Source organism: Athene cunicularia (assembly GCF_003259725.1).
Source record: "Athene cunicularia isolate RWA chromosome 7 unlocalized genomic scaffold, athCun1 chr7_part1, whole genome shotgun sequence".
Taxonomy (NCBI): domain Eukaryota; kingdom Metazoa; phylum Chordata; class Aves; order Strigiformes; family Strigidae; genus Athene; species Athene cunicularia.
The window spans coordinates 20,648,584-20,659,337 of NW_020799107.1; the positions used below are offsets into that span (position 1 = coordinate 20,648,584).

Here is a 10,754-nt window from a genome sequence, read left to right on the forward strand (position 1 = left end):
CCCCTCCTCCCCAGCACCCAGGCTCCTGGCTCCTATCAGCCCATCAGGCTCCCATTAACAAAGGCAGCCCTGAAGAGTTTGCATAGAGACCTGCTCTGCCTCTAATCTAGGTGGGCTAATCGCCTCCCTTGCCCAGCCTGCCTTCCCTGGGTCAATATTTGCTCTGAGCAAACACAGAGCCGTGACAGGTGTGCTGGGGAGAAGGCTCGTTGCTGCCAGCCCAGCCCTCTCGCCTGTCTCTGCTCAGTCACATCTCTCCGGCCCCCCGATCACCGGCCAGCCAGCGCTATTTTTATCAGGGCTATAAAAGCCCCATCCAGCCAGCGTCACCCTCATTTTCTGCTTGTGAGCCGGCGGGGGAAGGTGAAGCCACTCACCTGCCAGCTGCCAGCGTGTCACCGGAGCCAGGTGAGCTGCTGTAGCCCGTCACACCTGGGCCGGGGTCCAGCCTGCCCGTCTGGGAGCTGGGTGCTGGGGACAGAGGACACCCGGGGGGCTTGCCCAGGACAAGCATTGGGAGCCTGCTGGCATTCCCAAACTCCTGGGAGGGAAGTGGATGAGCTTGGGGGACACCGTCCCGGCTGTTCCCTTAACTCTTCCGTTCTCTCTCACCTCTATTTTCTGATCCTTTCTGTTCTCCTCCCCTCCTTCATTTACTTTCTTAATTTCTTCCTTCCTTCCTTCCCTCCTTCCTTCCTTCCTTCTCCACCCTCCCTCCCCACCCTGCCATGCCAGTTTAACCCGCCCCTGCTGTGTTTGGCTTTCCCAGGCAGCAGGTGTCAAGCATCCACCTTCCAGACTTTACCCCAGGACGAGCTGGATCGGAGCAGCAGACGCAGCAAGGACACCATCTCCCGGCCTGGAGTGACTCGGCTCGGGAGGAAGGATGGGGAAGGGGCTGCCAGCAGCCTGTGGCTGAGCAGCCCTCCAGCCCATGCTGTCCAAGCCTGGAGCAACTCTGCACTTGCCTGGCGTCGAGCCCCACGTGCAAGACCTGACCTGAACGTTTTGTTCGTTCGGCTCGCGTTAGGCAGGTCCAGCCCATCTGCAAGCGTGCGACTGGTGTGCACAGGCACCACGGCACCCTCATGCCGCCGCAGTGTGCCCCGCGCGCCCGCCACCCATGGCCCCCGTCGGGAGCACATGCTTGCTTGCGACTCACACAGGACCTGAAAGCTGGTTCGCGGCAGGCGACGAACACACAGCCTGTGTGCGGAGCGCACAAGGGACAGACACAACACGCAGTCTTCACCCAAACACACGCATGCAGCGTCTGACCTGTGCATGGCACATGCATGAAGCGGCGGACAGACAGCACACACAGACGGTGCAATCCACACGCAGCATGCACGAACACCACGGGACCTGCCACATGTGCAGGATATGGGACTCACATGGCATCGGTACACAGGGTGTTTCTGACACTCAGCTTTGCAGGCTGTGATGTGCAGGACCCATGTCTGTGTGCCCATGGCATGACGGGTATGTGTAACACACTAGGCACATGACTCCCACCTGTGTGGTGGACCGCTGCCTGCTGCAGCCTGCTGGGAAGGGCAGCCTGGCCCTTGCACCCCAGCAGTGCTGTGGCAGGCGCGGGGAGCCCTGGCAGCGCTGCCCTGCCCTGGCACAGCACTGGCCCAGGGTGGGGCTCACGGGGCTCTGCTATACACCCAGGTAGGTCTCAACGGTCTGCTGGCACTGAGGGAGCTTTAACTGCTGACACAGTGCAGGCAGTGGGGAGGGAGGGCAGGAGCAGGAGGGACCAGGGCAGAGGATGGGGGGATGTAGCATCCTTTCCTGCACACCTCTGCCAAAGTTTTCTCCCAGGGACTGCACTTCCCAGCCCTTCCAGGGTCCATCTGCCTGTGCATTGGGCTGCCCAGGGCAGGTGTTGCCTGCTGCTCAGCCTGCCCCTGCAGCCAGGTACCAGCTTCTGCTGGTGGCAATCCCTCTGGCTGTGCTTGCTGTGGAAGAGCATGGCAGGGTGGATCTGACAAGCCGGGAGGAGTCTTTCAGGACAGCTCTGTCCACTGCCTGCCCCGCTCTTAAAGCTCAGTGCAGTGCTTGACCTGGACTCCTGTCCCATCCCGCGTCCTGTCTTGTCCTGTCCCATCCCCCTGCAGCCAGCGCAGACAGTCAGAGCCTGGGGCTGCTATGGAGGCAGACGGTAGTCCCGGAGAGCTGGGACAGCAATGGACCTGCTTTCCTCCCAACCCTGTTGTCTAATGGGGGAGAATGCCCCACACCTCCCCGCCTGTCCATGTCTGCAATTTCTCTGACAGCCTCAAGCACGCTCCTGCCCTGCCCTAGGGATGCTGCTCCTGGGCACTCCCTGGCAGACACCAGCACTTCTTTTGTAGCACAGGATCCAGCTCTGGTCCCGCCATGCTCAGGGATGCTCCGAATTTACAGATGGGTCCTGAGCCCTTCCTGCAGCCTCTCCACAAACCCTGAGCCCAGCCCCACAGTGTGGAAGGGGGGAAGAGAGTCGAGATGAAGAAGCCCAAGAGTGTGTCCAGCGGCAGAATAATTCCTCCTGCTTTCCTTTATCCCCATCTGATCCATGCACAGGATGGGGCTCAGCAGCCCCTGCCCTGGAGCAGGAGAGCCCTGTTCCCTCCCTGGGGTGCCCCTTGCAAGGGATGGAGATAAGGCATCTCCTGGGCAACCTGCCTGGGCAGGTGCTTGGAAAGTTTCCAATAGGTAGTGTGGGAAAACACCAGAATCAGAGCATCTCCAGGGGTGCTGAGCTCTCCACGTCTCTCCAGGGCCAAAATGCCTGTCCTAACCTGGGATCAGCCACCAGTGTGGTGACTGGCCATCACAGTGGCCACAGGCCTTTTTGGGCCACATCTTTGGACTCTGTCTCCTGCCACCAAGCCTGGCAAAGTTGAAAAGCCGAGAAAGCACAACACATCCCCTGATAGGCATAGCCCCCTGCAGCCAGCCCGCTCAGGCTGGGATCAAACAGAGCATGATTAATAATGTTGAGCAAAGCCAGACCCTGCTGCCCGTGCTGCTCCAGCCGCCGCACGTGCGTCCCCGCGGGGACAGAGCCCAGCAGAGATTGTATCTGGCAGAGCAGGGCTGCGGAGGTGCTGCCTTGCCGTCTCACTCTGCCTCGGTGGCTCCATGCACTGCTGGGTTGCCTTGTGCACTAGCACAACCCAGCACCTTGTGGGACCCGTGTTGCACCCTGTAGAAAAGCATTTTTTGGGGCTTTTCAGGGTATCCAGGCAGCAACTGAGGAGGCAGAGCCTGTGCTGGCACCAGCAGCAGGTCTGTTCGCGGGGCAGCAGGTGTGTCCCAGCAGGAGAAGGGAACAGCTGCAAACAGCAACACCAGAAATTGCCCCTGCCCCTGTCATCTTCCCAGCCTGCTCTCTCTGTCCCAGCAATGCCAGCCCAGTGGCACTGGGAAGCCGTGACACCCTTCAAAGCTGGGGGTGGCCTCAGAAAGCCACATTGCCCTACGGGCTGCGTTGGCCAGGGAACGGCCCTCTGGCAGGGTTAGCACCCAAGGGTGAGCTGATCCCCAAGCTGGGCAGAGCTGGGGGCTTTAAACACCCATATGTCCCAGCACCAGTGACAAGGGCTGTGCCGGGCTGGCAGGGGATAAGGTGCAGGAGGGTGCTGCTGCCTATGCTGTGCGGTGCTGTGCCCCCATCCCCGGGCCCTGCACAGCCATTTGCATGGCTTTGGGGAGCGGGGCTGGGGATTTGCATGGGGCAGCTCTGCACAGGAAGGCTTTGCATGGGGAGGGCAGGGTGCAGGAGGAGCGCTGGGGGGGCACGAGTGCCTGGGTCTGCGTTTGCATATAGGTGTAGTTGCATACAGGTGTGTATGTGCATACTTGTATGCGTGTGTATTTGTGTATATGTTTTTATGTGTGTCCATCTGCGTGAATAGCTCTGTGTGTGTGTGTGTGTGTGTGTGTGTGTGTGTGTGTGCGCGCGCGCGGGCCCTTCCTGGCTTGGGCAGGCAGAGCTGGTGCATCTTGCTGCTGTATTCCCTGCCCTGTGTGTATGTGCACGTGTGTGTGTGTGTGTGTGTGTGTTCATGTGTGTGCATGCGTGCAAGTGTGTCCGTGTGTGTCTGCATGTGTGCACGCGTGCAAGTGGCTGCGCTCCTGCTGAGCTAAACGTGTGGTGCTGGCCGTGCCCCCGCCACGCTCGTTCCCCGTGTCCCGGTGCGTGGGCATGGTGTGAAGGTGTGGGTGTGAGCAGAGGTGTGCACCGCTGCTGACTGCCCCCGTGGGGTGCTGCCTGCGGGCTGCGTGTCCTGCCCAGCCCGGATGGGGTGTGCCATGCCGGGGCAGGCACTGCTTTCCCGCAGCATGTGGCAGAGGCCGCTGTTGTGCTCTGTCCCACCACGTTGGGGGGGATCAATCCGAGGAGCGGCCACTGCACACAGGGCTGTGTGAGCACCCAGGGGCTGAGCACCAGCATTGTGTGGGCACCCTGATATCCCAGCTGTCCCCCACCCAGCCTATTCGCCATGGCTCTGTTGTGTGTGGAGGACATTCCCAGGCTGAGCAGGAGCTCTCTGCCCCTGAAGGTCACTCTGTCCCAGCACCTCTGCAGGTACTCAGCCAGCTTGCACAAGGAGACTGAGGCTTCTTGCAGCCCTGGGGCTGAGCCAGTGTTAGAGGTCAGGGTGTTTCTGAGCACCCACTGGTTGTTTCCAGCCCCCCAGCCTGCTCCTGACCAAGGCAAGGACTGTGGCAGGGAGCATAACAGACCGTCCTGACTCTATGCTGGGCTCCTGCACTCCCTGTGCCAGGCTGTAGCTTCAGATACCATCTCCAGGCAATGGGTCCATCCCACACATTCCCTCCTCAACTCGAGACCAAGGGGAGAGGCAGCCTTCAGCCCAGCTGGCTCCAGGACAAGATTATTGCTATTTGGCAGACAGGGTGGAGGAGAGGGGTGGGTCGCAGGCATGGATGGAGCTGCATCCTGCTATAGTGAGACAACAGGCCTGGCAGTGGGGACCATCAAACACAGGGTGGGTACAGCCTGGCATCCTCCCCCCTGCACCCACAGGCCACTGGAGTGAGGGGACAGGTTTTTCCATTGGCTCAGGAAAGGGCTCTGAACCCCAAAGAGCAAAGGTGCTAAGGGGGGGGGAGGGGGGGCTGCTGAAGGACTCAAAGTTCTGGGGCGGGGAAATAGAGCTTGCACTAGTCCTGTATCTCAGAATGAATCGTCCCCATCATCCCACAGGGCCTCTGGGGAAGAAGTGAGCAATGGGGGTCCCCTCACCCAGGCCAGCTGGTGGCCCCGGGAAGCAGGTGGGCAGCCTGCCCAGGGGACGGATGTGGAGCAGGGTGCCAGGGCTGCTGGTCCTTGCCCAGCTGTTACTGGCTTCAGGAGCCCCGAGGCACGATGTTCTGTTCCTACTGCAGCGCCTGGTTTGGCCCCCGCCTGCGCTGCCTTCTCAGAGCTGCTGGAGGAGGTGAGCTGCTGCTGCCAGGCTTTTCATCTGCCTCCTGGATGAGTGTCACCCTGGCTCGGGGTGCCTGGTGATACAGATGTTGCTGACAGGGAAGTGGAGGAGCACTGGGGTGGAGTGGGACCTTGGCCAGGTGCTGGCTGACCTGGCATCCCCTGGCTGTGGGGCTGAGGGAGCTGAGGAGGCGAGGTCCAAGGACCACCTCACCCCCAGCGCTGTCCTTGCATCCTGCACCCCGATGGCAACACCCCAGGTGTTATTAGGTAAAGCTGGAACCTGGGAAGCTGTGCTCACCCCGTGGTGCCCCTCCAAATATGATACAGTGCACTGAAGGAGAGACACCTGCAGCTGCATCCAAGACAGACTGGGTGCAGGGTTGGACATGCTCCCCCTGTCTCCATCACCACTCCCCTGGGACTGGTCTGAATGGGGCACTGTGTAGGGATCAGCATGTTTTTCCAGGCCACTGTATCTATGGGGTGTCCTGGGATGTCAGACTGGGGTCATCTGGGGTAACAGGCAGGAAGGAGGTCACAGTGGCTGACACCAGCAGGCTCCATTTCAGGTCAGGATTGGGACCTGAGGACCAGATACCAGCTCCTCTGCCCCAGTTCCTGGCATCCCCATCTGGGTAGGGAATGAGAGATGTAGTGGGGATACCTGAGACCGCAAGGGATCTGCCACCCTGGGGCCCCTTTTGGAGCAGCCTGGCTGGGTTTTGTCCCGCAGGGCTGAGCCAGCCTGGGGATGCAGCAGTTGCCACCTGCTCACACCCAGGCTGTAATCCACAGGCAGGAGGTGAGCAGCTGGCGGAGCCTCCCTGACCTTCAGGTGGGATTAGTCCCCATGGGAACAGTGGGGAGCAGGCAGGTAAGGCCACAGCTCCCCCGGCAGCTCCTGGGGACTGAGCAAGGCTGGCAGAGCTGGGGACTGAGCACACCCCCACGCTGGGGACACCCCACAGCCAGGGCCAGGCAGGGGCCATGCAGGGCAGGTCCTGGATGGGTGGCAGCGGGTGAGCACATGTCCCTGGTATCTTTGTATCCTTGTCTTGGTGGGTCTTTGTGGGTGTATCTCCGGAGCTGTGGGTGGCACAAGGCAGAGTGGGCACCCACAGTCCCACAGAGAGGGTGTGAGCGGTGTGCCCAGGGGTGTCCAGGGCGCCGGTGTGGGCAGCGGGTGGGCAGGTCTGCTGAGCCAGTCCCAGCAGAGGTACTGGTGGCTGGTTGAGGACCACGGGTACATGGAGAGAGCAGAGCCTAGGCTGAGGTGTGCTCCCTGGAAGATCACCTCAGCAGGCTGTTCGCAAGACAAACAGTGGTGAGCAGGAACATGTGGGTACCCCTTGCACTGCAAGTGGCTGTGCCCTCCCACCGTGTCCCTGCCCTTCTCTGGTCATTGGTGATGGTACCCAGAGACCAGTCAGCACCTTGGTCCCCAGTTCCCATCAGAGTGTTCTCTCACTGTCTGCTCACCCTGAGGACTCATCCTGCCCTGGGTGCAGCAGGAGCTGGGGCAAGTCCCCCCAAGGGAGCTTGAGTGCAAGCAACCTCTCCGGGCACAGAATGGCTGTCAGCCCACGGCGTGCGTGTGCAACTGTGTGGGAGCTAATCCCAGCAACATCTGCCAGGCTGTTTGCGATCCCGGGAGTTTCCGGCTGCAGGGAGGGGACGGCTGGGTGCGCAGAGGACACGTGCATGTGGGGTGGCTGGTGTGTGCCAGGGCTCCCTGTGCAAGGCAGTGCCTGTGCAAGGAGGCTTCTGCAGCAGGTATGTGCCTGCATGTGTGTCCTCTGTGGTCAGCAAGGCCCCAGGAGGTGACAAGTGGCACTGGGGACCCCAGTGAGTCCCTCAGCTCTGGGATTTGGGGACACAGCAGGTGGAAGTGGGAGTTTTGGATGGGGTTTACCAGTCCGGTGGAGCCACGCTCAGACCAGCCACAAAGCGGAGATGCTTGGGAAGGGAAGGGGGGGTGTTTGCACCCTCACCAAGAAGGATGATTTCTCAGGGAAAGGAGGCTGGGGGAGAAAGGGGAGGGAAAAGGAGTGGTGAGGCTGGTTAGGGGGGAATGACACACTGCCCCTGATCTAATCAGCCAGACCCTGCAAATAAAAGCCACCTGTTTTGGCCCTGGCAGCAGGAAGTCATCCCCAGAACAAACAGAGCACCAGGCAACTGGGAGAAAGACAAACAGGGACCAGCACCAGCTCCATCTGCTCCTGCTCAGCCCAGCCCCTGGACCTCAAGCCCCTTGGGGTGACAGTGCAGCACCCAGCAAGGTTGGGGACAAGGAGAGAGGTGCTAGTGGGGCTCAGGGGGGTAGCCAGGGCTCAGCCCACAGCATCAGACAGATGCAGGACTGCACACAGCTGTGCTGGCCTGGTCAGCTAGTCTGGATACTTGTGAGAGCAGTGGGAAGGACAGTGTGCTGCCATGAGCCTCACATGTCCCATATGTGGCATCAGCATCAGGATGCCTGGGCAGCACCTGCCTCACCTCCCTGGGGGCTGCCCTTCAGCCTGCTCAGGGTGAAAAGGGAGTGAAAAAAACATCAGGGCACCAGTGCCTGCACAAGGCATGGGGTATAACCCCACGGCTGGGGGCCATGGATGACATGGTCTGGGCTCGGTGTGAAGCACTCGGGTGACCCAGTCCTCCCACCGTATTCTGAGGCTGCCGGCTGCCTGCACTGTGCCCGGTGGCACAGAGAAACCCGATCTGTTTTGCTACCAAATGGAACAGGCTGAGCTGGAAGCAGTGCAGGGTCCTTATTAAATTAGCCTATGCAGGAGGCCCTGGGCAAGCACTAACCATCTCCCAGAGCCAATATTATCTGCTGCCCTTGAGCAGTGTTGCTGCCTGCCCCCGCACCAGCCTCCCCCTGCCTCTGTCCCTGACGGGTCATGTGTGGCTGGGGGCTGGCAGGTGACGCAGCCACAGGGATGCTGGCTGGTGACAGGGATTGCCCAGAGGTGCTGGGAGATGCTCCAGGGAGGCCAGGCTACGTCAGCACCCTGGGGTGCAGTGGGGAAGGGTCCTTGGCACAGCCCCTCGTGGGTGACCCCCCTGATCTACTGTCCCTGGACACAGCTGTGGCTCCCATGTGGCTGCCCTGAAAGCAGGGGGTGAGGCAGATCCCTGCATGTGGGACACGCTGAGCAGTGAGAAAAGGGCACAACCTGCATCTGGGGGTGGGTTTCTCCCCTGTGCCTCCCCCAGTGCTTTTATCCAAAGAATGGTATATGGACAGCTGAGCTGCCTGCGTGCTCCTTGTGGCACAACACCAGTGCCCCATAGATTCTGTAGCGCACTGTGCTGTGCCCCACACACCCCATACACACACACCCCATACCAGCCCACAGCATCCCACATATCCTGGGGTGCCCCATGCCCTGATGCTTTGTAATACACCCCACAGTGCTCTGTACCCCATAATGCCCCATAGCACTCCATTAACCTGGGCTCACATAGCCCAGGCGAGGGGCAGCAGCATTGTGGGGGGACCCTGCAGTGGGCTAGCTCTGCATCTTGCCCCACCTTCCCCAAGGTGTTGGCTTCCTTAAGGGACTGCCCAAACCTGTCCCCCCAGCACTCTGAGGGATGTCCCCAGGCCACCAGGCTGCATCCCGGGGGTCTGCTTACCCCCATGCATCCCCCCGGTGAACATCCCTATCCTTCCCTCCATCCTCTGCTCCCAGAGGATCTCCCTACCTTGCTACGACCACCCAGGGCATCGCAAGTTGAGGGTCGCCTCCCCAGCCCCCTGCCCAGGGCCACCAACGTCCCTTAGGTGGATCCAGCTCCAACCGCTGCCAGGCTGCACCCTCTGCTGGGACCTGCAGGCATCGGCGCAGCCCGGCGCCCAGCCTCAGAGCCGGGAGGTAAATGCTGCCCGGCGCGGCGTCGAGCACTGGGGGCGACACGGAGTGGACCCACGAGTCCTTCCCCCAGCCCGTCCCTGCTGTTACCCCTCAGTCCCCAATTCTTGCTGAGAATGGGGAGAGATACCAGGCGTCCTAACACCCACCCCAAGCTGCCCATGCTGCACCTTCCCTCCCCTGGCACTGTCAGGCTCTCTTGGGATGCTGACCCCATGCTCAGGACCCCCAGGAGGGCTGGGGTTTTCCAGGGATGGTTTGGGGTGCTCTGGGCCAGCCCTTGCCCGGAGGCCAGCGTGGCTCTTGCCCAGCTGAAGGTGGGAGAGCCTGGCCTCACCACCAGCTATGCAGGGATGCTGCAAGAAATGCTGCTGCCAAGAGACCCAAGATTTCATGGCTCAGCCTGTCTTGGCCTCATCCAGCCCAGGTCCTGGAGGAAGGCACTGGGGATGTCTGCATGGCACGGTGCAGCCCCAGGCAGGGCTGGTCCTGCTGCCCAGGTGAAGAACACAGCTCTGCCCCAAAGCTGATCCCCTCCCACTGTGCACAGTGTCCCCTGCCTGGGCTGGAGGTGTGTGGGGAGCACAGGGATGTGCCCAGGGTGTTGCTAGCAAGCAGCATTTAACTGGGGTCGATCTGTGCCTGGTCCAGCGCCAACACAGAAATCTCTGCAGGGTGTTGCCCATCTCCTAGAGCATGGATGGACCAAGTTGTGTCTGTGCCAACACCTTCTTCACCCCCTTTGCTCACCCTAACCTTCTCCCACCCTACATGGAGCCGTGTCTGTGCAGACTGAGTCCCTGCCCTGCCAGCTGGGGACATGGAAGGCAGAGCCCGGCTGGAGGAGGGACTCGTGATGGCAGAGTCCCAGGCAGAGGGGCAGATGCAGCCCCAGGCGAGCCCCGCAATCCTAGTGTGAGGACATCAGTACCCCTCAGCTTCCAGCTGGCAAATCTCTGCTTCACCCTGGCACCTCCTTCCCACCAGCCTCAACCCTGGCAAAGGCTGCCAGTGCCCTGGGAAAGGCTGGGTCTCTAATCCCTGGGCCAAGCAGGGACATTGTCCGGGGGCAGAAAGGAAAGCGGCGCGTCAGGCCCTTTGCCCATTGTGCCCTGAGCCCCTGCGCAAACACAGCCCAGCACTTTCATTGTCAGCCCCGCGGGGTGCGGGGGGGCTGCTCTCGCCACACTGCCTAAGTGGAATGGACAGCCGGAGTCTGGGGTGGGTGCGCACCCTGTCCCCCCCCATCCCCTGCCTGCTGACACAGCGCCCTGCCCGCCTGCACCATCGGCACTTCGGTGCCCGCCTATAAAGGGCGAGAGGAAAAGCCGGCGCCGGCACCGCCACCTTCGCTTCTGTGCCCTGCCGACCAAGTAAGTACCAGGCTGTGAGCCCCCAAGACCCCCCACTCCACAGGCGCT

General features: G+C 61.3%; 1 protein-coding gene across 3 annotated transcripts in view; it reads left to right on the forward strand.

The window, feature by feature from the left end:
* Nucleotides 1–6,412: 6,412 nt before the first annotated feature.
* CRYBA2 (crystallin beta A2) overlaps nucleotides 6,413–10,754 on the forward strand; it is a 7,366-nt gene continuing 3,024 nt past the window's right edge. For 2 of the 3 annotated variants that reach the window (XM_026852911.1, XM_026852910.1), the window contains exon 1: nucleotides 10,212–10,706. Coding sequence is in view for 1 of the 3 variants with exons in the window: in XM_026852909.1 (XP_026708710.1) it covers nucleotides 6,440–6,471 (32 nt within the window). In the remaining 2 variants the exon portion in view is untranslated. Of the gene's footprint in view, nucleotides 6,472–10,211; nucleotides 10,707–10,754 lie in introns of those variants that run through there. The other variant, XM_026852909.1, reaches the window with a different exon arrangement.